Source organism: Crotalus tigris, unplaced genomic scaffold, assembly GCF_016545835.1.
Source record: "Crotalus tigris isolate CLP2741 ecotype Arizona unplaced genomic scaffold, ASM1654583v1 scf7180000017611.44802233496:7321179, whole genome shotgun sequence".
NCBI classification, from domain to species: Eukaryota; Metazoa; Chordata; class Lepidosauria; order Squamata; family Viperidae; genus Crotalus; species Crotalus tigris.
In genome coordinates this window covers 105,438-133,249 of record NW_024096511.1, presented here as the reverse complement: position 1 = coordinate 133,249, position 27,812 = coordinate 105,438, and the positions used below count along the sequence as shown (strand labels likewise).

At 37.2% G+C, this 27,812-nt stretch overlaps 1 protein-coding gene across 5 annotated transcripts; it reads left to right on the top strand.

The window, feature by feature from the left end:
- Positions 1-90: 90 nt before the first annotated feature.
- On the top strand, positions 91-26,255 carry HECA (hdc homolog, cell cycle regulator). 5 transcript variants are annotated; one of them, XR_005554202.1, is made up of 5 exons: positions 106-3,318; positions 17,209-18,249; positions 19,630-19,705; positions 21,342-21,496; positions 22,611-22,747. XR_005554202.1 is itself a non-coding variant. In XM_039322774.1 (4 exons), exons 1-4 carry the CDS (start codon positions 3,090-3,092, stop codon positions 20,511-20,513), a joined length of 1,377 nt encoding a protein of 458 aa, XP_039178708.1. In that variant the 5' UTR covers positions 91-3,089; the 3' UTR covers positions 20,514-21,334. The 5 variants fall into 5 exon arrangements, 4 of the variants coding, with proteins under 4 accessions (XP_039178708.1, XP_039178718.1, XP_039178725.1 ...); XM_039322774.1 differs by lacking the exons at positions 21,342-21,496; positions 22,611-22,747 and adding an exon at positions 20,483-21,334 and having other exon boundaries at positions 91-3,318; XM_039322784.1 differs by lacking the exons at positions 21,342-21,496; positions 22,611-22,747 and adding an exon at positions 20,332-20,350.
- The last annotated feature ends 1,557 nt before the right edge of the window (positions 26,256-27,812 follow it).

Below are 27,812 nucleotides of genomic sequence, written 5' to 3'. Positions count from 1 at the left end.
GAGATTGGGAATGTTTATGGCTCAAGAAATCTTTAAAAAATGGTCCCAGTTTACATCAAGAATGACTTCCATTGTGGAAGTCATTGTGGAAAATTAATTAAGAGATCAGTTAATTACTGAATAATCCTATGACTCCTAACATAAAATATGATTTTTATCTGAGAAAAAACCACCCCAGATTAAATGTTAATGATAATATCTACACCATTTTCGCATGCTTCTGACAATATGTGAAAAAAATCCAAAACTACTCTGGTCTTAATTTATTGCATGAGCAATTAGAACTTCCGACAAACTTTTCTTGAAGCTGCAGGGTGAAAATACAGATACAAATACAGATAATCCTCAACTTACAAATACAACTGAAACCAGAATTTCCATTGCTTAGCAAGGCATTGTTAAGTGAGTTGTACCCAATTTTACAAAGATTTTTGCCAAGATTGTTACCTGAATCACTGCAATTGTTAAGTGAATCCAACTTCCCAAATGAACTGGAAAGGTTGTAAATGGTAATCACATGATCCCAGGATGCTGCAACAGTCATAAATACATGCCAGTTGCCAAGTGCCCAAATTTTGGTTACATGGTCATCGGGATGCTGTGATGGTTGTAAGCGTGGAACCTGTTGTAAATCACTTTCTTCAGTGCTATTGTAATTTCAAATGGTCAGTAAATGAATGGTTGTAAATCAATGACTGCCCGTAGTAGCAGGTATGAAATGAACTAGATATATTTCCTGATAAGTTTTGGAAAGTTATCATGGATATCCATAAAAGAATCTCAAATTAACTATAAAAGCAAACAGATTTCCTGCCATGCTTGTGAAATAACAACAAAAACCCCAGTCCAAATTGAGATTGCTTGATGAAAAGCAAAAGATTAAGGTTTGTAAAACTAGCCAGATAAAGACAGGATTTGGAGCTCTTATATAAACTTATTCTCTAATTAGACATCAGAAACAGATGGCTTATTCAACACTGTGGGTTGCTGTCCTGCATTCAGAAAGATATTTTGGTTGTATCACATGTAATAATCTTGATGCATTCCCCCTTTGAGATGTTGCTTTTGTTTTTTAGTCTGCTTCTACACAATGTTTTTAGTTATTTTTTGTACACCACCCAGAGTCTCTTTGTGGGAGAAGGGCAGCCATATAAACTTGATAAATAGATAGGCACGTTAATAGGTAGATAGATGATAGACAGGTAAGGAGATAGATATTTTAGTTTGAACTACGAAGTGATATACAAGACATCATAGCTGCTGGGAGAAGAACTGATGAACTGCACCCACTCACTGAATTCAACTGAAATATCAGGTTACTATACAGGCAATCCTTAACTTACTGTATGATTGTAATTGAACTCTCAACTATAGTCGTGAGTTATCACATGACGGTATCTGATTTTATGACCTTGTTTTGCAGTTGTTACTAAATGAATGTTGCAATCATTTAGTGAACCCATTGGTCTCTATAGGGCATTTTTTTGCTAGAAACTGGAAATAAATGCCAGTTTCTGGCAAAAATGTTGTAAATCATGGACATGTGATTGCAGGATGCTGCAGATGACATAAATGTGGGTCAGGTTTTTGACCCATCCCAAATTCAGTCATGTTACAGTGGGGGATGTGGCTGGAACTTTGAATCGGGTCCTAAGTACCTTTTTCTGGGGTCCACCGTAACTTTGGACTTCCCTAAGTGAGTGGTCTAAGTCAAGGACTACCTGTATATTGGATTGGAAGAACGCCAATCCAACCTCAGTGTTTGCTTTTAGAAATATAAATATTAAATAAATAAATATAAAACACAACTCAGCACTGTATCTCTGGAAAGATTTAAACATAGCAAGTCTTATCTCCATTGAAATTTCAATGCCATGTTGAAATAATATTGAGAAATAAAGCCAGGACAACATTGTTATTTCATGGGCAAACCTGCAGCTCTTTTTCAAAAGGGCCAAGCTCAAGTCAGGTCTGACAAAGATTGTACTTTATTGTGGAAAAAACATTTTAATCCCGTTCTTTGCATGAAGAAAGCAGCTTGATAGTTACTTTTCCCCCAACCTCGTCCACAACACGCCAAACCATCACCAAAAAGCATGGCAGAGATGGCAGGTTGAAATCTGGCACTGTTAATATATGCACATTTAAGATCGATTTCCAAGTAAAGCTGCAATCTAATGTGCATTTCAATAATAATAATAACAACAACAACATACAGTAATCAATCAACTGGAAAATGCATTTTCAATCCTTAATCTCCTATGCACAACTCTATTTCAATTAATATTCCACGTAGTCCATTTCTCTCGGCTTTTATCTGTTCACCATGGTCTTCTTCTCTTCAATTACTTACTTCAGTTGCTGGCCCGTTTCCTTTGGCAAACGATTTGGGGTGGAATTCCAAAGGAATTCTTCTAGTATCATATCACGGCGAGAGAAAGGAAGCGTCCATTCTGGGAGATTAGCCACTAATCGGATTATGAGTTCTTAGCCAGGCTCCCTACCCTTGCTTATTCCTCTACTGGGCCTGACCCCTGTAGACATCTGAAGGAAATCCAATCACAGTTGTAAACAGCTCCGGGAGAGGAAAGGCGCTTTCCTAAGTCCGAACGCGAGGCTAAGCGCCTCCTCGTTGCTGTCGCAAGTCCAGCCTCTGAGCCGCGCCTTCCTCCTCCCTTCCTTTCACTTGCTCTTTGCTTAGCACTGTCGCCAAGGCCTGGCAGGCGAGGGGGGGGGGGGTTAGAGGAAGAAGCGGGCGGGGAGCCCAGCATTGCCGAGGGCGCAGCAGAATCAAAACAAGCAAGACACGCCTTTTCCCTGGCTTGCATTTCTTCCGCGGCGAGGCGTCTGTGGACGCGCGCCCGTGTGTGTGTATGTGTGCGTGCGTGCATGCGACAGGGCCGCGGTGCGTGAGCGAAGGACGAGTGTGCTGCTCCGCCTGACAATGGAGCTGCAATAGGCGGGGGTCGGCGGGGGTAGCAGCAGCGGCAGCAGCACTGCCATCAAGAGTCTCCGCCGTCACCGTCGCCTCCTCCTCAGCCTTCCCGCTGCGACCCGCTCCTCCTCCTCCTCCTCCTCCTCCCTTGGCGATGCCGAACCAGAAGAGTAACAAGGGCAAGAAGAACAAGCGCGCTAACAGCAGCGGGGACGAGCAGGAAAATGGAGCCCTGGCCGCGACGGGAGTTGCGGGCGCCGGAGGAGTCCTGGCCGCCGTGGCTGCGGCCGGAGCGAGCGGGCCCGTGGCGGCTGCAGGAGGTGGAGGAGGCGGCTCCGGGGGAGCGGCGGCGACAGGCTCGGCTTCGGGCGACTCCAAAAACGGTAGGAAGCCGCGGGACAGGATGAAGGAGGGAGAGCGAGGAAGCAGGCGTGCAGCGCGCAGCCACGAAACTTCACTCGCTGGCTCTTTTTTTTTTTCTTCCCTGTTTTACCGGATGGGCAGAGCTGGAGGCGCCCTGCTAGTGGGGGAGCTGCCGGGCCTTCGATGGCGCAGCAGCCCTAGGATGGGAGAAGCGGAGCGGGCCAGCATGCTGATGAGCCGAAGGGAAGCGCGGTCCTTCGCTTTCTTAGCTTGAGTTCGACCGCCAGCGCGCGGCCTGCCACCGGGTCTCGTGAATGGAAGTTCGAACGCTGGCCGGGGCTGAAAAGAGCCAGCTTGCCGGCCCACGTGCCCCTTCCCGCTTCCCCCTCCCCTCCCACGAAGGGTTGTGCGGGGACATGGCGGCCCCAAAGACGGGCTGCATAAGCACGCGTCCCCTAAATGTTGCATTTGCAGTATAAAAAGAGCTTATGGTTTCTGTACCTTCTGGCGGATTTCCCCCTCTCCCTTTCCCCGCCCCCGCAATACGCTAATTTCTGGGGAACTGAAAACTGTTCTTACGTCCTCCTTACTGTTCATGTCCAAAAAGTGAACCGGTGAGGTTACACTGAGTGGATGCGTCTCACTCCTTCAAAGTGACAAGTGTTCAATCTTTTAAAAACCAACAGGACGAAAAAAAAAAGCTCATGCTGGCATAGTGTACATAAAAAGTGACCCCAAGTAAAAGGTGCAGAAAACGGCACGGAAGTTTCTCCTTTCTCTTCCCCCCCCCCCCCGCTAAAGTATGTACAGTATCTGTTACTTTCGCTTTAACCCGGCCCGCATATTTTGTTTGAAAATATGCTCTGATAAAGTTGGAGTCTCAGTAGTCAAAGTCAGCTGGGTAGGAAGTGTCATATGTTCAAGCCTGTCTTCACTGCTGTGAAGAGATGGGTCTTGTTCATGTGCATGGCTTGTAATGTTTCCCTCACTGACACCCCCCCCATCTTTCTGAAATTGCTGTTTTCTCCAAGTGCCTGCCTAGCCAGCCCCTCATGTCCCACACAATTATGAGCTTAGTGTCTGTTGGGAATGACCCCTCTCAGCTTTATTCAAATATCAGGAAGATAACGGTCTAGATGTTTCTATTTTTTTTAAAGACATAACAGATTGCTGATGAAAGACATCTATATTTGCAACCAGATAGTTTGCAGGGTAGCAGAGTTTAGCTGCAGCTGTGCCATCATCTCAACCTATCAACCTGCCTACAACCTAAAATAAAGTGAAACAAAAATATTGTCCTCCCTGCTCTTTACTGTTTCCACTGAAATAAGTTAGAGAAAGGGAGGGGGAACCCTTTAAATCATTTTATGAGCCTTTCAAATACTCTTTAGCTTCCCAGTGATATTTTTCTCTTTAAACTCAGCACCTATTTTGTGAACGCAGAATGTCAGTACCCAATATAAAAAAAAATGTATGTGTGAAACATTTCTCTACTTTTTTTGGTAGTTGCCAGGTTTTGTGTGTTATAAGAACACAAGAACAAGCTTTTTTTTTTGCTTTGTATTTGAAAAATGTCCCATATAATTCTTATTTTCATGCTAATCCTTGCTGAAATGTACAAAACACTGCAAATACTTGGGCAAATAATGTTCTCTAAGGAATTTGAAATAATATGTTTTGTTTCTGCATATGACGGTGAAATAGAGGAGATGCATCTGAAAACAAAATCTTTCTGTTCATAACAAAACAAAATTTAAATTCTGCAGTCTCCTAGGAATAGCTTCTGGCACAATGCCTACTAGTGACGAAATATAGCAATTTGATATTTTGTACTAAATTTAGGACACATGCTGATGTTCAGCACATTTGGATGAGGTCTAATAATGTATGGATAACTATTATTGTATCTTAGTAAGGATATATTCCCAGACATTGGGACCTTATTTGTTAACTGACAAAAATAGAAAGAGGGTGTAAAAATATTAAATCTCCATATAGTGTTAAATCTTTAAAAATCAGGGGCAATTCTTGTCTAATCCTCAAGCAGTTGCTGTCTGTAGTAATTGTGGTAAAACTCAGTTTGAAAGATGTTATTGTTAACAGCTTTTATATAACTGTAACTTTTCCTGTTTAACTTTATGACTAATTTTATAGAAAAAATATACTGAAATGGGGCCAACATGGCTTTGGAAGATACATGAAAGTCATCAAAGTACTTGTGTAATCCTTGCAGACTTGGTGGAATCCTAAGAATTACAGATTGCATTCTCGAAGAAGCTGCTACTTTTTCACAATAGACAAAATACATGTAAAAATATTGCCTTAAAATATTTGAAATGGAAATGTATTAAAAACAAATCAGAAGGAGATCAGATCCATTTGTTTTTCTAAATATTTTGATTCAAAGACTATGACTCAGAATGTCAAGGAAATTACTGTATTTTTTCTGGAACAGGCTTGAATTTTAAAAATTGGTTTGTGGTTTGTAAAAAGGCTTTTTAGTAAAAACCTTTTTAGTATTATGAATTGTATTTACAGAGGAGATGGGGAGGTATAGCCTGGCTGTAGATCTAGAACCTGATTAGTGGGAAGGTAATTGGTACCGAATCAAAGTGACTGTAAATTATATCTTGTTTAATTAATTGAGAGTTATAAGTAAGAATACTAGCAACTACAAGTTTGAAATAAGAGTTTCAGTACATAAACCTATTTAATTGATGAGACAAGTATGATAAATCAGTTACTATCTTGCTTAATGTTGCTGTCCCAAATATTGAACTTTTCATGAAATTATGATTTCTGTAAGAATATATTATATGATCAGTATTTCTTAAACCTAGGAATTTATTGGAAGATGTTTATTTTTTAAGAGTAATTTTTAATTTTCAAGAATAATTAATTTTCTGTATTTAGAAAATAGTTCTAAAAACTCATAACTTGCCCCTTGAGGTAGCTGGTGGAGAATGTAGTTATTCAGTAGCGTGATTTAATTTCTTTATTTGGAAATCATAATTTTGTATTTTATTAGCTCAGAGGTAATGTATACGTACAGCTACCTGCATATTGTATAATCCTATTACTTAGGTTGATTATAATCTCTTAATTTTCCTTACTCAAGTCATTTTCTCATAAACTCCCTTGCGTATGAAAAGTTTGTACATTGTCATCTAATAGAGTTTTGCATCCTTCTTCTTTTTGAACTGTATTACTTTTAAAGAGCTGAAAGAAAATAACATGTACAGCAATGTCCATTACAAAAACTTGTTCAAAATAATTTTTGAAGCATACACAGGCATGCCAACTAAATATTTGCATATGGTTCAAAAGTAGTTCAAGCCTTTGAAATGGCTGCATCAGCATGTTCAAATTAGTTCTTGGAGATATATTGAGTAAGGTGAGCATGTGAAGACTTGCTAATTCTTTCATCAGAATTCTTGCAAAACTGAAAATATCCAAATAAGTAAAGTTTGCTTGTCTTTTTGGTGAAATAACCCAGAACCACAAGATTTGACTATAAATTACATAAAAATATATTTTCAGTGTTCATTGTGTCATTTGTTTTTATTATGAAAATTGATACACATTTTTATCACAAATTTTAATACAAAGGCAATTTCCAAGTTATATGTGTTGACTTATTGTAACTCTGGCATTATGCAAATGGGTGAGACCATCATCTGTGCATGAGCAGAATAGCATGTAATCCCATGTGCAAAAATTGGTTTGTGTTACTGTTAAGACTGACTTAAGATTTATTGCTAATTTTATGATATTGAAATAAGAACAACCTATTTTCAGTTTAGCCACAAAGTTATTTGTGCAAAGTGGAGTGATTCAGCTTTGGAATGTTGTGCTTTTTCTTGGTACAGATTGACCTTGGCATTTCAGCAGTGACTTAACACATTTCCTGAAATATATCATAGAGAACAGGAAGTTGGTTGAATTACATTTTCAGCCTTTGGAAAATAGACTTGGAAAGCTTTTCTGAATATTATGTCCAACAGTGGAATGGTTTTCTAGGATAGAGATGCAGAGATTAGTAATATGACATACATTGTGCCCATGCATATACTTGCATGTAGACCTATGCACAAATAAGTTGACCAACAAATTTTTAACCAAAATGCCATGAAAAATGTGCCAGCTGAGGATAAGCTAAACTTGGAATTTTCGTAAGTTTTAATTTTCATAATTGGATAATCTGCGAGTGGCACATTTTTCATGGTATTTTAGTTAAAAATGAAAGAGTTTGGTTATCCGCAGACGGGCTTACAGTATATGTGACAATAAATGGGTTATACAGGCAATCCTTGACTGCAATTGAGCCCCACATTTCTGTGGATAATTGATACATTTGTTAAGTGGGTTTTGTCCCATTTCTTGTCATAGTTGTTAAATGAATCACTGCAGTTGCTAAGTTAGTAACATGTTTCTTAAGTGAATCTGACTTTCCCAATTGACTTTCTTGTCAGAAGATTACAAAAAGTGATCACATGACCCTGGGACACTACAACTGTCATAACTATGAATCAGTTGCCAAGTGTTTGAATTTTAATCACATGACCATGCGGATGCTACAGTGGTCATAAGTGTGAAAAATGGTCATGAGTCATTTTTTTTCAGTGCCATTGTAACTTCAAACGATCAGTAAATGGAACTGTTGTAACTCGAGGACTACCTGTATAGGTTCTTTAAAACAGCTGAGAGAAGAGCCTACCATATATATTTGTAGATAAGGCCATCCACAGATAAGCCAAGCTCAGTTTTTTGACACCTAAAATTCTTGGCTTATCCATAAATAGTTATTGGCTCGATTTGAAGTGTAGCATCAAGCCTACTTACCAAATGTGACTTAACACTAGAACACAGGCATTCTCTTGCTTATCTGTTTGGTGTTTGTGGAAAAAGTACATTTTTCCCCAGAAAAAAAAAGATACAGTAGATTAAATTAAGTGAGAATACATTGTATTTAGATGGCGCACAGAATTGCCTAGTAACTTGTGAGGATGAGAATGAATTTGTGAAAGTCAAAGACTGAAGGCCAGCTACCCTATATTGTGCATTGTCAGTGTATACATTTGGCAAGCTAAATTTTGAAATGGGTGCATAAAAAGAGTGTTTAATGTAGCAGCTGAATTAAAACTATGTCACCTTGGATGCATTTGTTGTTAGTTTATTTCTTTGTTGAATGTTTAGTCTGCCGAATTCCAAAATGACTCTGGGTGGTTTCACAAATTAAAAGAAACAATGTTGTATAAAAACAATCATTATCTGAAGGAGAACATAACTTCTTACCATATTACTGCTGATTCAAAAAGGGACCATCCAGCTCCTAAACCAAGGCCTTAAGAGAAAACCAAGATTTTAAAGATTGCTTAAACATAACCAAGGTAATCTCTGGCTGGATGCTATTCTAAAGGGTAGATGTGACAAGAGAAGTTCTATTTTCTTGGCTTCATTAGGTGGCAGTGCTTAATTGATGGGACCCAAAGCAAACTGACTAGCTTAGAATACATACAGGATGGTGTGACAGTGCAGAAAGCAGATGGTCCTTCAAATTGCTAGGACCCATGCCAAGCAGGGCTTTATAGATAATAATTAGCTCCTTGAATTGTACCCAGAAACTATCTGGTAAACCATGCAACTTCTCTAGCAGCTATCTTACATTGGCATAGCAAGGGTTATCCATCAGTGTTTGTGCTAACTCTGGACCATAGCTTCTGAATGATCCTAAAGGGCAGTCTTGTCTAAAGCTTATTGCAATAGTCCACTGTTGAGGTGACCAAAGCATGACTGATCATAAGGGGGGAGGGCTCTCAATCCAGAAATAGGCTCAACTAGGACAAAAATTGAAAAGGTGCAAAGGTGTCTCTAGCTACAGCTAGCAGCTACTCCTCATACAGGAGATGAGAATCCAGGAAATGCCAAGATTATGCATTAGTCCCAAGTGGGATGATGAACCGGGAAGGCTGAACACCCACAGTCATTTGGTCTTGCTAGGGTTTAATCTGAGGCTATTCGCCACCATCCAGGCCACAATAGCTGTGGATAAGAGCTTGACAAGATTTCTGGGCTAGTCAGGAGTCAAGATACACAATTGAGCATCATCCACCTATTGGTGTTACCTGACCCTGATCCAACGGAAGACTGCTCCAAGCGTTCAGAGCTTCAGGCTCTGAGTCCCTTTGTAAATTATGGGCTTTGGAATTGGTCCTTCTCCCCCTCACAAGCATCCAATGGAACTGGTTGTGCAGAAAGGAGAATTGTGGTAACATTGTGCTGTCCACTCTAAACAGTAGAAGGAATGACCTTGATGGACAAGAGAAAGAGCCACTGCCAAGATAACAGATAAAAGAGATCAGAGTCTGATGCAGGAATATAATTTGACTAAAAGTCTCAAGGCAAGACACTGCCTAGTTCTCACAAAGATAAACCATGTAGGGGGGGAGTGCAGATTGTATAGATAGTCCTCGATTAATGACCACGATTGAGTCCAAAATTTCTGTTAAGTCAGACATTTGTTAAGTGACTTTTGCCCTATTTTACGACCTTTCTTGCATCAGTTATTAAGTGAATCACTGCAGTTGATACGTTAGTAACCTGGTTATTAATTGAATCTGGCTTCCCCATTGACTTTGCTTGTCAGAAGGTCGCAAAAGGGGATCACATGACCTTGGGACAAAGCAACAGTCATAAATATGAACTTGTTGCCAAGCATCTGAATTTTGATCACATGATCATGGGGATGCTGCAAAGGTCTTAACTGAAAAACAGTTGCAAGTCACTTTTTTCAGTGCCATTGTAACTTTGAACAGTAAATGAACTGTTGTAAGTCAAGGACTGCCTGTACTGACCCACATGACATTGGATTCCTACTTTGATCTGCCTTGCAGAACTAACATCAACTCCCTGCAGACAATCCAGAAGGATGGTATCAACAGCCATAGAGAGGTCAATGGGGCAGAGATGGTTGCATCTCTGCTCTGTTTAGGACACCGACAAGGGTTGCTGGTGCCATTTCAGTATTGTGTCCAAATTTGAAACCTGTCATTTGATGAGAGGAAATCCATGAAGTCTTGATGTTTTGTTTGTTTTCAGTACCCAATATAGGAAGTAGAAAGAGTTTATATTAGGGGAAGAATTAATCCTGATGGCTAGAGCTGACACATAAGGAAAATAACTGAACAGAACTAAGAACCTTAGCACAAACTGTGGTCCAGGAGAAGCTGTGTGGTCCTACTCTTCTGTTCAAAGAACCTAGATCTGAGCAGCACAGTTACCTTGGTTTGGGTATTAGTGAAGGAACCTAGTACTTCATAGCATTTGATTTATAAAGAAAAGCAGAAGTCTAATGTTCTTAGTGATAGAATTTCCCCAGTCCTATTCCTGACTGGAAAGAACTGATATAAGTGGATGTGTGTAAGTTGAATTCCTCAGAACTGCCTCTAGTATGAGAGCCTCAATAGTAACATGTATTCTTGCTTTGGTTTCCTTTGGGAATTATTTAAAGGAAAAGGCAAATGCAGAAGTTGAGCAGCTTTTAAATGATTTGATGACTAATCACTTAGCAAAAGAGACGAAGTAATGGCTTGCAAATGTTGAGCTAGAACTCTCATTACTTCTGATCACTGGATGGACTGTGGAAAGATGAGACAATTCAGAAACATTTGAAGAGATACAGGTTCTGTACCCATGGCAGAGAAGAGAGAGAAGAAGTTTTAATTCTCCCTGAAAATGGGAGAGACATGTAGATTAAAATATTTGGCTTTAGCTCTTGGCTCTGGGGGCAGTGGCTGATACTGCTGAAGGCCCAGGCCTCTCCTTCAAGCCCAGCCTCTACGTTGTCACCAAGTGCCTCTATACTGGTCAGCCTATAAGGGGGCGGTAAGATCAGCAGGCGTGGGAACTGGGCAGCATTTTTCAGTGACAGCAACAGTGCTGGGGCTGAAGTTGAGGTCGGGGGGTCAATGGCAGATGGCTGAGACTGCTGAAGACCTCAGTCTTGCCTTCAGGCCTAGCCTCGGTGCCGACACCGCTGAGCGCACAAACAAGGTTGGGCTGGGGCTAAGGCTTTAAGAAGCAGCTATGGCAGCCCCTCATTTCATGTACAGCCTGAACTGGGCCTTCCAGTGCCTTCTCCAACTCCCTGGGGCACCTGCCTGTTTTACCTGGGACTCTGTTTGCTTAATTACCCACAAGATTGCTTAATGACCGCAATCTGGAGTGCTGGGATTGCAGTTGTTAAGCGAAGTGGTCATGTGATGTCTCACTACTTCAACAACTGAGATTCTGGTTCCAATTGTGGTCATAAGTTAAGAATTATCTATAAGCCCTTTTAAAGAGTCTTTTAATAAGCTATTTGTGAACTCTTCTAATTTAAATGTTTTCAGATAAATTATCCTTTCAAGGATATCTAATTTTCTTTCAGACTCTAAGGCAAGTTCCAGCCCATTTTTACTGAGTGATATAATGAAGCTATGCTAGTTGAAGTGGGCTTGGCTATAATAACAGTGTTTTGAAAAAAATACCAGTTTATTCACCAAAACTATGCTGTGTTAAGTTCTGCAGTGTGCTTTACTTAATTATACCTCTAGCCATCATTATTCATTTGCCATTTTTGTGAGAATTTTGTGTTTCAGTTGAGTGACAGCTATATATAGATTTGATTTGAGTTTCTGGTTATTAGAACTGCATGTTTCCAAATGTTACTTTTCAGAAATGATTTGTATAATAAGTCTCTGAATATCTATTAATTTCTCTTTTTGTGGTGTATGGCTGGGCTACTTTATAGTCTTTCCCCTTTCCTTTTGCTGCAGTTTAATGTTGTTCTTTAACATTCATTTCCTGCTTTGTGATTATTCATGGATTATATATTGAGTGTGATCATAAGCCATATTACAGTATTTATCTGATAGATGGCCAGTTTTGTATAGGGGTAAACAAATGAAGTCAATCTGCTTCTGTTCCTGTCCAAGTAATAGAATGGAGAATTTTTGATATTGCTTTGTCAAAATTACGATATTAGTGAAATGGGGTTTTGCTGTTATAATCTATATAAGTACAGTTTATGGAGAAACAAGGGCTGGAGACTAAGAAACAAGTAGGCTACTACCAGGTAATATTTATGTCCTTTAGTAAATTTTAGGAATATAACAATTCCAACTGATTTTAATAACTACTGAAGTTTTTGAGCCTTCTATACTTTTAAATTTTTAATATTAACAATGTTAATATTAATTTGTATATTTTGTTTTTAACTTTATAACATGCCACCCAGAGTCACTTGATTGTGAGATGGGCAGCTATATAAATATGATGAATAAATAAAACAAAATGACAATTTATAGAATTGAACATGAGCTATTGCATTTGTTTGAAAAATACGCACTTAGTTTATGTTGCTAGTCAATTAATAGTTGCAAACTGAACACTTAAAGACTATTCCTTATTCTGCAGCCCTCAAAATATATTGGACAAAAGTTCCAATAATTGTCACATTTTCTTTCAATGGTATGCTGCAATTGGAATTACTTTATAATTACAGTGTTTCTTAAACATTTGTGAACTCTTTTGAATGTTCAATATTTCTGCATAAATAGAACCCAAAATATGATTTGTAGTCCACACAAATCCTAAAACCTGATAAAGAGAGCCCCATTAAACAAATGAGTCAAAAACATCATGATGTTCATTTATTCATTCTTCAAAAATCATGGTTAATTTTTTTTCTATTGCCTTTTTTTGTACTCTTTAAATTTCCCTCTAGTTCTTTAATCTGAGTATATAATAAAGAGTTGCATTCTTTTTTTTCAAATTTTATTAAATGTACATTTTAAAAACAAAAATGGACATGATTCAACTTCCCTGACTTCAACAGTGCTATTAGTATTCCCTTATGTTACAGAAAAAAAGAAAGAAACTTAAAATACATTCTATAACAGGACAGAGTATAACAGACTGTGCGTATAACATCTGTAATTTTTTTGATAAACCATTTTTCGATTGTCAATGTTGTATTTACATATCATTCAGTTGTGTCCTAATATAAGTACTGATAAAAAGTCCTTATAATATCAACTAGTCAATCGATAATCATCTCAGCGATCCTCCTTATCTCTAACCAATTTTTCCAAATTTCATAATACTCTGTTTCAGTTTTATTTTTAATCTCTAGGGTTAACCTGTCCATTTCAGCGCAGGATAAAATTTTATTTATTATTTCTTCCTCAGTGGGGGTTTCCTTTCTTTTCTATTTTTGGGTGTATGCCAATCTTGCTGTGGTTAAAATATGCAGTAGTAAGTAAAAAGATGCTTTGCTGAATTTATCATTAATTATCCCTAATAAGATTTCCGGTTTTAAATCAATTTTTTGTAATAACATTTCTTCCAGCCAATTTTTGATCCGATTCCAAAAAATTTGCGCCTTTGAACATTCCCACCACATGTGATAGTAAGTCCCTGGAAGCCTTCTACACTTCCAGGATGTTGGTGAGGTTTTTTTTTATCTATTTTTGCTAGGAAGAGTTGCATTCTTAATGGATCAGTGAAATTCTCTAAAGCAGTGGTTCTCAACCTTTTTAATGCCGCGACCCCCAACCGGTCGTAAGTCGAGGACTACTCAACCGGTCGTAAGTCGAGGACTACTCAACTGGTGCAGCACCGTTTGCAGACTGGGACTTTTGGCGGGCTCAGCAGGGCAGAGACAGCCTGGACAATTCCTATTGGCTTTTGAAAGCCAATAGAATTAGACTCTATTCAAGAGAGTCTATTCTATTGGCTTTCAAAAGCCAATAGAATAAAAGGGAGTAGCACAGCTAAGGAAAAGGGGGGGAAAATGGCGGACTGTGTTGTTTGGCGACCCCTGTGAAATGGTCGTTCGACCCCAAATGGGGTCCCGACCCACAGGTTGAGAACCACTGCTCTAAAGGTACTGATGGCAGGAGGATTTTCATTTAAATAAACCAGGGCAGAGTGATTACCGGTAACAGGAAAATAAAGAGAGGCAGCCCTTCCCAGGAGTTCTTTTCTTAGGATGTATCTGAATAAGAAAGAGAGAAGCATGCAGTTTGAAATGAGGGTATTTATTTGTTTTAGTTTATTTCTTCAGGTCAGATATTCCTGCTGATAATGGATATTGGAAGCACTAACTCTTGACTTTAGGGTTTCCCCCCCCCCCCAAAGAAGTGTATTAATAACTCCCCTGTTACTAAGCCTCCAGGAAAAGTTTTGTTACTGTGCTGGTATTTAAGTGTTCCATAGATTTATGACAAGAAAGAGAAAGTAGCAGGAATGGAGAGAAAGTGTGAATGATTGTAGATTACCTGCCTTTAAAAATGTGACTGTAATGTCTAAGCAGGGTTTCCATTTTGAAATAATAGAAAATGCTGGTAGCTTGGGTTTTAGATTTTGGCAGTGGTTTGCTCTCTGAGCTTGCCATTTAGTTCCCATAGGCTAGGTAACATCATCAGCGGGAGTTTTGCGGAAGTCCTATTCCTCTTTAGCTTATATATGTCTTCAGTGGTCGGTTGGTTACGTGATTGGCTCTTCATTTGGTGCTGTATTTAAATTGAGAAGCTGATTGGTTCCCTTGATTGGTCGTTCCGATGGTCTGGTTTCTTACGGGTTCAAATGCTGGATCTAGGGTTTCCATTTTTTCCCTCTTTTCTGTCTGGTTGCCTCTTTCTTGCTCCTTATCTTAATTCCCTTCCTGTGGAACTACTTTCCCCCTTCCACATTTCCATACCATTTTTCTTCTTTCCTTTCCAATTTATACTGTTCTTTTTGAAGAAAGGAAGCCTGTACATTGTATGTTTCTTTTTGTGAATAGTTTATGCATGAGAGAGCAGATGAGAATCAGTTAATTCTATAAATGGGATACCTTATTTTACAAGCAATTAATTTTAATTTTAATCATTAAAATAGGCAGTTGTCTGGCTAAACATGTTAAATCTGTATGGCAGATTAATCATTCTAAGGATTTTAAATACCTTAATTCATCTGGCTAGCTTTTTAAAGGGTAAAATACAAGTATTGTATTCTTCCAATTTTTAATAAAAAGTATCATAACTGTCCATTTAATTATAGACCAATTTTATAAGTGTAACTGCTAAATGAACCGCAAAGCATTTATTGCTTCAAGTTGGAGAATGGTTGTCCAAAATGGTATTTTGAAAGAAAAACTCATTTTAGAATTGAATGTTCTTCATTTGATCATTGTTTCACATTGACTCAGAAGGTTAATATATGTGAATATAAAATAAAAAAAAATTATGTTGCTTGATTGACTTAACTGATGGCAGTTAACTTTGATTAACTTAAATAACTCCAATGTGGTCAGTATCATTTGATCTTAATTATTCTAATAATAATAATAATATAATAATAATAATAATGATAATAATCCTGCGACGATATCCGTAATACCATCAAACATCCACATCTGCCTATCCCAGGTCCTGGGTAAGGACTCGATAGGTAGACAAAATGCCAAATCCAGTCTGAACATCTGGCTGACTGTGCGATGATCCATAATTATAATAATATAAATGAGATTTTAATATAATGGTCCAGTCTCTGACAATATTCCAGTTATTATCAAATAAGATTTTATTCTTGTACCACTATTTTTTAATGTATTTATTAATGTTTGTTTCAGTGTGGAGAGGATCATCTTTATTTCTAGTTAAAAACATATGAAAATGGGATTTATTATTAGTTTAGATTCATATGCCCCACAATAATTTGTGTGGGTGATTATTCTTGGTAATTATATTATGGAATTCACTAGCAATTAAGTATGAAAAAAGAAAATATGGGTTTTCCAATCAAAACATTCCAAATATATGTGGATAATTGATTCTCATTTTATTGCTCTAGTTGTCACATATTATTACAGAAATCTGTGCTTTCTTAAAATGGTTGTTGTGGGATTTCAAATGTTGTGTTCTTGTTTTGGAGTTTGGAAGAATTGATTATGCTTTCAAATATTAGGGCTAAATATTTAGCCCTATTTATAGCCTAATTTCTATCATTCTCTCGAAAAATATCTCTTTCTCCATATCAGAAGATTTAAATTCCTGAAAGCTAGTCCACTAATGCTTTGGAGTTAGAAATTGTTGTTAATCAAGAAGTGTATTTCTCAACCATAACAATTATTAAAATCAAACATAACAAAGACCATTTGAATTTTTGACTCTGGAATCATTTTTTTTTTAAGAAATGCAGTTTTGAAAGATGTTTATATGTTGGCTGACTTGCCTTAAATAAATGCAAATTAATGTTCTTTGAGTCATCCACATCACAACAATACCTTCTTCATAGTATACAATATTAATATTAAATTAATGTCACAGGTAACTAATTTTTGGCTTGATACTGAAAAATACTACAAACTTGCAATTATTAGAAATAAGTGCAGATCTATACTATTGTTTTAAAAACATATCTAGGCAACAATATGTTAAATACTTTATTGCTGTTAAATAAAAACAGTTCAATATATATTCTAGTTATGATTTGTTCTGAAAATGTTGTAGTAAGATGTCTAATCCATGTTATAAGTAATAAGCTAAACAAATAAACATAACATGAATTCAAACTTTGTCTTTTAAACAAAATGTACTGAATCATATGCCGTGGCGTCTTCTAAACTTTTTAGACGTTGTGAACAATCAAATAAAGGGTCAATCCATTAGGCTTACTCTGCTCATTTATAAAGGAAAATACTAGTGACATATGGAATCTCAATTCACAGCATAGTTTAAATGTACATAGAACTGCATATGTGCTTAGAACTCCTGGATTGTAGCTTAGCATAGCTCTTATATAGTAAAAAAAACTAAAATAAAGATTGCAAGTAGTTAATTTTGAATCATATAGCTCATCCATCTTATTTTTTCTGCATTCCACAGAAGCACCTTGTGCTACACCACTGTTGTGTAGCTTTGGACGGGCCGTTGACCTAGAAAAAGATGACTACCAGAAAGTTGTTTGCAACAACGAGCATTGTCCCTTCAGCACTTGGATGCATCTTCAGTGTTTTTACGAATGGGAGAGCAGCATTTTGGCTCAATTTAATTGCATTGGGAGAGCAAGGAGTTGGAACGAGAAACAGTGTCGGCAAAATATGTGGACCAAGAAAGGATATGATCTTGCCTTCCGTTTTTGTTCATGTCGATGTGGGCAAGGCCATTTAAAAAAAGACACAGATTGGTACCAAGTAAAACGAATGCAAGACGAAAAGAAGAAAAAATCTGTGTCTGAAAAAAGCAGTGGACGATCAACATCGGAGTCTTCAGAAGATCTTAAAAAGTGCAGGTCTGCTAACAAACCACTGAAGGGTTTAAACCATGATCTCCAACGACGGCATTCAATGGACAGGCAAAACTCTCAAGAGAAAGGCACTACTAGCAGTAATTATGCAGTCCGTTCTCCCTGCGGTTCTCCTGGGCAATCTCCCCCAGCAGGTTATTCTGTTCTTGCCCCCACCCATTTCAGTGGCCCCCGCTCTTCGCGATACTTAGGAGAATTTTTGAAGAATGCCATTCATTTAGAACCTCATAGAAAGAATATGGCCAATAGTGGTATGTTTAGGAATGCTCACTTTGATTATGGGACATCTGGATTACAAGCACATAGATCAGGACATTTTGATGCTCCAGTACAATTTTTGAGAAGGCTTGATCTATCTGAACTCCTTGCTCACATACCTAGGCATAAATTGAATACTTTCCATGTCCGTATGGAGGATGATGCCCAAGTGGGTCAAGGAGAAGATTTACGGAAATTCATTCTTGCAGCACTCAGTGCCAGTCACCGAAATGTTGTCAACTGTGCGTTATGCCATAGAGCATTACCTGTATTTGAACAGTTTCCACTGGTGGATGGAACCTTGTTTCTTAGCCCATCAAGACATGATGAAATTGAGTATGATGTTCCCTGTCACCTTCAAGGTACAGGTTGCTTTTATTTTTGTTTCATTTGTTTATTTATTTATTAAATTTATTGGCCATTTCTTAAATTGTATAACTGAAGTCTATAATGTCTATTAATATCTTGCATTTTTGGAAGGCAGTCTACATTAGCCTTTTCCATTTTGTGCATTATTCTCAAATGTGTGGATTTCTGTATTCCCAGACAGGAAGGCTATTGCTGAAAAATGTTTGCATGGAAATATTCATACAATGTGAGGATGCTCAGATTGATGAAGGCTAGTATAAGTACAACAGGCCATAATAAAAGCTTAATAAAATTTCAACTGTCCCTTCTGGGTGAAAATAACTTTGCGGAAGGAATATACTTTTAGCAAAGAATATGTGTGTAGCAGAGAAATTGTGTAAAAAAGTGCTGTAGGTAATTCAACTTGTTTTGTTTTCTTTTTGTCAGTGGCCAATGTTTCTGATCCATAATAATGTGCTTACATTTGCTGGCACAACTTTGGAATTTACGCAGAAAAAATTTGCTGGGGGAAAATCTTTGTATTTCTTCAGTATTCTAAATTATCTCCTTTTGCATTTGCTTACAAGAAACATATTTTGGATGTTAGATTAATGTGTTTGGATAGAGGTAGTCCTTGATTTGCAGCTGGAAACTTTGCAAATGGTGATCTAATGACCCTTGGACAAGGCAACGGTCATAAATTCATGCAGGTTGCGAAACACCCACAGGTTGATCATGTGACCATTGGGATGCTGCAGTGGTCTTAAGTGTGAGGACCAATCATAAGTCACCTTTTCAGTGGTATTGTAACTTGGAATGAATGATTGTAAATCGGGGACTACCTGTCTTTCATTTTATCACCCTGAGGTTGCTTAAATATGGATTTCGGGGCTTCTGGGTATTCAGAGGCTTTAGTTCCCAAATGCATATTCTTAAAGAATCCTTTAAAAATTCCCATTTGAGCATAATTTAATGCTTCTGGTTCTGAACTGCAAACATTGGGAGATATAATTGGGAAGTTACCCTCTTTGTTTTTGTCTAGTGCAGGGGTAGGCAACCTTGGCTCTTTTATGGCTAGCTCAGGAATTCTGGGAGTTGAAGTCCACGAGTCATAAAAGAGCCAAGGTTGCCTACCCCTGGTCTAGTGGTAATCTGATTGCTTGCTCTCCAGATCTAGCAGCCCTATCCTTTCTCAGTATGAATTTAAAGAAGCCATTCTGATCCCTCTTAAACGTGGGAAATTTAATTTAAAAGCAAAATAATAAGGCCTGAGGAAATTTTCCAAATTAATTACAAATGCTTTATATATACAACTACCTGAATTTATAAATATATACATTTGTCTATATACCAATAAGGGGAGAGTCTGTAAAATTATTTCTCAACTTATCTAGCAGGGAGAGAAGCAAAAATTACAGGAGTAAGAATAGATGAAGAACTGGAATATAGTCATGCTAAATGGTTATACAGGTAGGTGATCCCAGCTGTTGGGCAGAGGAGAATGATACCTAATTCCCCTATCAGGTAGTTACAAATAATAGTTTGAAGGGTACAAAAATACTATAGATTCACATTGCATTATGGTTCCATGTGATTCCTGCCTCCATTCCATACCTGGTAATTTGTATACTGTAGCTCCCTTGATTCGGATGTCACATGAAATTGGGTTGAGAATAAACTGGGTTAAGGAATAAGAAGTTTAAAGAGTTTTGAAAATTAGCTTGGAAATTAGTATTTACTATTGCTTACTCAATAAACAATTATTGTAAGTTAAAAAGGATGAGATGATTTATAAACCAAGGGAAAGGATAATGAGCTTGTTCTTAGTTATCCTATAAAGATTAGAATAATGTTGTTTGGGCTCACACAATATTATGCTAAAACCAAACAAAACATACAATATACCTATGCATTTATTTGTTTTATTAATCCAGTCAGTTTGTAAACTTTATCATAAGTTGTGAACTGTGATTTGGTCCAATAATAACTAAACTATGGATTATCACCATATAAGATCCAGATTAGTATCTAAATTGGGCCAGCCAGTATCAATCTCTGATGAGACAGTTATTTCATATTTTCTGATATTTTTTCAGGTGAAAAGATGCATGAAATGGAGACCTTCCCCTAAACAAATACATAGGATGTTTGTTTTCCTGTATTGTATATTATGAGTTAAGCACAATTGCTATAGGTACAATTCTACCTTCTTGCTTTCATACTGAAATCTTTTCTATATTTATGCAGAGTGTGCAAATGTATTCATGTAGCAGTTTGAACTCTTTCATGAAACTGAGTTAGAGCAAGGACTTTGTGATTTGAAAAAGCCTGCATTTCCTGTTGAGAAGAATCTGTTTTTCCTGACTTCTCTGCATAAAGAATTTGTGGGATATATTCTTTTGCCAAAAAAAGATATATGTGATTTTTATTCAAATGTATAAACACTGTAGATTTTTATGAAGTAATAACTGGAAGGAAATTAAATATATGGAGATGACTAATTAACCTGTGGGTTCTACTTTTGCTTTGCACATGAAGCAAACATCTATTATGAATTTAAAGAAGCATAGAGCTCATCCCCTCTCTGAAGCATGTGATATGCAGCTGAGAGTAACTGCAATACAAAAGTAATTCTCTAAAGTTATTTGTTAAGCTTCTTAGTTGAACTGAAAATTGGAATGCTTGTCTTGTTCATTCTGATGTGACAAATGAGCTGCTCATACCTAATCATGTGTTAGTTTTAGTACAGTTAATTTGTAGTTTAATTAAAAATCAATTTTGAATTTTTAAAGACTAAATTTTACAACCTAAACTCCAACAACACTATTTAGAAGCTAACTAGTATCGATTGACTGTGGACTGTCAGCATTAGATTAAACTAATAATGAAAGAATAATTTGCATTTGAAGTTAGAAATGTAATTCTGAATAAAATAGACTTTCCCCTTTAATGGTATTTGCACAGAAGATGGCTAGAAACATAATGGTTGCTGAATGCATGCTTCATTTCTTGCATTTTCTAATAAAAATGCCATTCACAATGTTGTTAATGAGTGAATTCTGTGATACATTTGATATAATCTGTTTTTACAAATCTCTCTCCACAGGAAGGCTTATGCACCTATATGCTGTTTGTGTAGACTGTTTAGAAGGGGTTCATAAAATTATCTGCATAAAGTGCAAATCTCGGTGGGATGGAAGCTGGCATCAGCTGGGAACCATGTATACTTACGACATTCTAGCAGCCTCTCCTTGTTGTCAGGTTAGTATTATGAAGAGTTCATATTTTAGTAAATTATGTTCTACGGTCTTGGCAAGCCTCCGGGATATAGTGATAGCTGTCTAGACACTAGTTCATGGATGAGAATACATTCATGTCTCTCTGGTGGATGCTGTTTCTCTTCCAAAAGCACATAGCTCATAAGTGCACTGCCAGCAATACCTGTCAGGTGCAAGCAATTAGATCCACATGGATAGAGTTCAGGCTAACTACTTTATTGTATTCTGCCTATATAATACAGGAATCTTGCTTGCCTTCTTTTGGGAACAGATAGTTAAGGCTCTGTGGAGCTTGTAGGGCAAGGTGAAGGGAGTCAGTTCTGGATCTCTTCTAGCTGTGTAATGATTCAAGGCTAATTCCCTGCTTGAGCCTTCCCCCTACCTGGCTGGGCACTTTCTAACAATATCCTTCCTTCAGTACTGGCTCCCATTCACAGTCATGAGGAGAAGCCCATGTGTCTATCAAGCACTGCAGCTAATGATTAAGAAGAATTTATGGGTATGTTATCTGTGACCTGTATATCTTCATTGAAGAGTATGTAGAGTGGAATTGCAGGTACACATAGAGAAGATAGCACTTTAATTATCTCAATGTGCGTAGAGATAAAGATGAAGCCTGGTGGTACAATGCTGTTCCATCTCCTGGAAATGCCCTCCAGAGGAACAGTTTCGATATTTCAGAGTCATATTGGCCAGACGTTAAGATTCAATGCATCAAAAACATCAATCAACTCCTCCTAGATTTCATTCTTGCCTTCCATTTTTATCTGATGTACCTAGAGATGAAATCTATGCGTAAAATGTAGGTATTTTAAAGAGCAATCCTCTCTAGGTAACTGATTCATTTTTCTTAATTTACAAAGAAACTTAATAGCTGATTCTACAGACATAGAAGACTGATATTACGCACTTTATTTTTCAGGCAAGCTTTCCCAAGTACAAACTGTAGTAAGAATTGGCCCATCAGGTGAAATCACAAAGCATATTCAGTAAGAATAAAACAAACAGAGGCATGATAGGGTTTGGTGGACAGTGGAAGCCAATTATGAGATTTTTGAAATTCTGTTCTTTTTTTCTCTGTCTCTCCTTCATTATAGGCTCGGCTGAACTGTAAACACTGTGGGAAACCTGTTATAGATGTACGTATTGGGATGCAGTATTTCTCAGAATACAGCAACGTTCAGCAGTGTCCACACTGTGGAAACTTGGACTATCATTTTGTGAAGCCATTTTCTTCATTTAAAGTTCTGGAGGCCTATTGACAAAAGCTTTGCCATAGTAATAGCTATTTTATGAGTATTGTTCCATTTATTTTACATATCTTTTATAAGATCTGCTCTGTGAAGGGGAGGGGGGCTTTTTTTCTAATTGAAAGGAAATGCAGCAGCTTTGCGTGATTGTGTACATGTGTTCCTGTGTAGATGTGTGTCATTCAGACAGAGGTCCTCTTGCCATGATTTCAGTGAAGGCTGGAGATGCAGCGTCATCTTTTTCTCTCTCTCTAAATATCATATTATCCTAGCTCTTTTCCAGATGTGTTGGAATTATGCTGCCTGGGTATTCTGAAACAGATGTTTCATCACATCTGGAAAGTTGTCTACATTCACCCAGCTTGGGAAGAAAATTCCATTCTATTTCTTCCCTTTATTGTTAAATGAAACAGAGTGACTTCAAGATATGGAGAAGTTGTAGGTTGGCGAGGTGAACAGATTTTCATAAATGTGTAGAAGAAAGAAAATTGTAGGTCTGCCCAGATGAAGAGTGAAATCCAGTATGATGGGAGTAGAGTTCTGCTTATGTGATAAGGTGATCCCTAAGGCCTTCGGGTGTGCTCTGAAAATCAGTTCTGAAGAGTGGGAGACTCTTAGCAGATGTTGATGATGTTGGGAGAATAGAAAGTGGTTCCATGCTAAGCAGCACTCCCATTATTACTGCCTTTTTCCATGCACTCTAATATATTTCAAGGCCTAATATAACATATGGAAGAGCAAGGGGAGGTGTGCCATGGGATCACAAATTGTCATAACCTCTCCCTTGCTTAATAATAATCTAGAGACTTCAAGTTTGTATGCAGATCCTAGCTGTACATTTTAGATGAACTAAGAAAGGATGCTGGATAGTTGTACAGCCAGCTTTTCAAAGACATTTTCCTTCTGTGTGCCTCTGTCCAATGATTATCTTCATATTTTGCTCCATGATGAATTTACATCATTCCTGGGAGCAAAATCAGGATAATATTAATAGTGCTGGTTAATACAGTTTGAGGCTCTGTTTGTTGAGATAAACTTAACCATTGACAAATGAATGTAATACTATGTCAGAAAATGCACTGGTTAAAATTGTTTTATTTTTGCATAGTGTCTTCCTGGGATATATATTTGATAATCATAGTTACTCTCACTGACAGATCATGCTGTTTCCATTAACATTGTAATTCAAACAGTCAGGGAAATTTCTACGAAAAAAAAACAAGCTTGCAATTTTAATAAGTTGTGTTATTTGAGCTTTTCTCGAGCATTTTAAAGTCACCTTAGGGTGTTCAGTAATACAGCAAAACTCATTACAAAATCTATTATCAAGAGAGGTATCTGCAACTTAATGTTGCTGGTTTTTTCATTGTGATTAACCCTTGTCTCTTGGTACAGTTATAGTAAACGATGTTCAAAGTAAATGAAGGATGATAGATTAGTGTGCCTACCTGTGAATTAATTTTCCTATAGGTTGAAATATCTAATAATTTCTTTACAGTATTTCAAAAGTGTTCTCTAAAACTAAATGGTGTTTATAGAACAGTTTTTATTAGTTGTTCACATATCATTTTGAAAAATTTCTGCAGAAATACTCCCAAGTTTATGTGTGCAGATATGGGCTTGTGTATAAACAGGCAAGGAATCAATTAAAAGACTAGCATATTTAAGGTTCAAAAGAATTGCTAAAGACCTTAGTAATTGGCTTACACCAGAGGTCCCCAACCTTTTGGACACCAGGGACCGGTGCCATAAGAAAAAAATTTCCGTGGACCAGAGGGGTATGTGGTTTTGAATACTGCCTGCATCCCAAGGATGGAGCTTTGCTTGTTTGTGCAGCCCATTTGCTGGCATGCTGCGGACCGGTGCTGGTCCATGTACTGGAGGTTGGAGACCCCTGGCTTACACTATTTTGTTGAATAATAGACCTCAATATTTTGAACCTCCCTGCTGTTTTGGATACATGTTATCATGTGGGGTGCATTGTGCCCCATGACTTGTGGAATTCATTTTATGTCTTTTGAAACCTAGCTTGAATTAAGTCATACTGAAACAGGTTAAACCCACTTTTGGTACCTATTTTGAAATGGCACTTTTACTTAATTTTTAAAACTTTTAATGTATGAGAAATTAAAAAGTGAAATAATTGAAATTATTCTTTTTTGCACTCCTCAGAGATACAAAATCAAAGCTGAAGAAATTTAAGAACAAAGTAATTGTTTTGTGATTATTGTTCTTTTATCAGTATTGTAGTTACTTTTTCTGTACATGTGCAAAGTTTTTGTTAAAAGTGAATGCTGAGTCTTTTGAAATTTGGTAGTCTTAAGTATTTGGTTTTTCAGCACAAATTCTTCAACATTAGAGACAAATGATCTACTTGAAAATGGAATGTTTTTACTGAACTATAATCATAACATTATTTCCAAAGATGAGCAGGTAAATGTAATTTCTGTAGATCAGCACTAAGGAGCAAATGAGCTGTCACATCAGAAATTTGTGATAGGAATTTGCAATATAATTTTATTTTAGATTTTTATGGATATTGCATGTGATAATTTGGAGTCTGTTGCAATGATGTGATGGGTCAGCGTGGGCAGTATAAACCTCTTTTCTTTTCCAGAGTTGTTGTGAAATGTAGCAACAACAACATTCGGTTATAATTTGGATGGCTGTTCTGGGCTACTTAGCTCAAAACAGCTCTGGGGGAAGAAGTAATTTGGATGAGAGGGAAGATTAGCAGTTCTTCAACATGATGCAACTTCCATCAAGTAGCCCTGAAAAAAAAATTATACAGAGAAATAATTGCAATTTTTAAGTGCAATTTTCTCTACTTTGTAGTTTCCAGTGTTGGGTCTGTAACTTGCAGAATTGGGAATACTAGTTTCAGCCTATCTGAAGAGTGTTATTTGGGGGAACATTGTTCTAGTGTGTGTAAGCTCTGTAGAGTTTTGGTGGATCTAATCACTCCAAACTTTGTACTGGATAATAAACATTGTGTAGCAAAAATAATCTATTGAAAAGAAAATGCATTGGGATCATGGCAGGCATGAATGAAAAGACACACATGTTTCAAAAGTATAATAAAATGGATATCCAATAATACATGGTCTGATGAACTATGTTTTCTTTCAACCCTGCAAGACTGTCAAACTGTTTTCATAGCTTGCATATGAATTTGAAATATTTGGATTCTAATTTCCAAAAACATTTATTGTTAACATTGTTGTAATTATTCAAGAGAGGGGAACTGTAGTGAAGTATTTTACTTTTCAACTCAATTGGACTTTTATATTGAGGCATTTCTGTTACTGTTTATTTTCTAATTTGCATGCCGTGTACAATTTAGCATTTCATTTGGATTACAAATCATGTTGCTCTTTCCCGTCACCATGTAAAGATATGAACATTGACAGTTGTATATGTGTTACTCCCTGAGGCATAGAGTTCCTTCCTAATTGATATATTTGATTGATATTAAATTATACTGGAATGATAGAGGCCATGAACTCATATTTATGTGCATTACCCGCAACCTGTATGCATGGAACACAATGTTAAATATGTCAGGCATTACTCGGTAACAAATTTCACAGGGGCTATCACTACTTCTCTCTACTCAGTGTGGATTGCCAGGAAAGCTCATATCCATAGCCATCAAGTTTTTTAGGTTAACAGGAAGTACTGTATTCATCAACTTGGTCATTCAAAATTTTAGGAGAGTAGTACTAAAAACAGAGTAGCAGCACAGTAATCAAAACCCAAAATTACAGATATCAAGACCAAGAACAATATAAGCCAAATAAGTATGATGTTTGTAGTTTAGAAAACGCATACAGTCTTGAGCATGTGTTGGGTGTGTGTGTAAGAGCGAGACAAAGACAGAGAGATGGTTTCTTGTGCACAATTCCCCTGTAGATATTTAGTATCCTTCAATACTAAAGAAAATGAGGCAATTTTTGCTTCTAGAGGACTTCATGTATTCATTGAAGCTGGCAGTATGAAAATTGGGTTCTATGGGATGTGTTGGTTATATTTCACCATCTGCTCAAATTATGTCTCCACAAATATACGTTGTATGTATGGCCATTTTAAAAAGATATTCGCAGAAGTGCAATTAATCTTAAATGATACATAATCAAGACATTGAAAAGGTAGGAACTAAATTGAATGAATTGCACAAAAAAGAGCATTCAGTTTCATTAGCGAAAAGCATTTATTTGCTTTTATTAATTTGAATTAATTCAACTTTCTTGATGATTGCCTATAATGCAATACCATATAAAATAGGGTTGTACAAATACTTCGAAAGAGGATCGTCACAGCGGGCTAGAGAGTAAACAGAATAGCTTTCTTTGAACTGTTAAAGCAACTGCATTTTTTTCTAAGTTCCCACAGTTGTTTTAGAAACTGCCATTTAATGCCTCCACGTGCATTTACATATATAGCCATTTCACTTTGCTGAGAGATGTATCCTGTACTGCAGTGTTTCCCAAACTTGACAATTTTAAGGCATGAGGACTTCAACTCCCAGAATTCCACCGCCAGCTATGCTGGCGGTGGAATTCTGGGAATTGAAGTCCACATGCCTTAAAATTGTCAAGTTTGGGAAACACTGCTGTACTGCATCTGGCAGAAATTTCTTTCCACCATAACATTATATTATATCTGTGAATTGTTTTTCTTTTTTTTTTAACAGGTACACATTGAAAGACCATCTATTGAATTTTTTTCCTGTGTCCAAATGATCTTTCTCAAACTTGATAGAACTTTTTATTTACTGTGGCATTTATATTTGATAACCTGATGGCAGAAATTTGTGCCATGTGGGTAACCACACCTCCACATACAAATAACAAAATGAAGATATTAAATGTTAATCCTGCATTTCCCCACCCTTCATGAAGAAAAAGAAAAACATATGTTCCTAAAAAAAACAGCAGAATCTTATAGTGTTACAGTTCAGCTTGATAGAATCTTTGATCACAAACAAACACAGGCTTTGTTAACTCCATTTAAAAACATTAAGTGCACATGAGAGTGTATGACTGATGC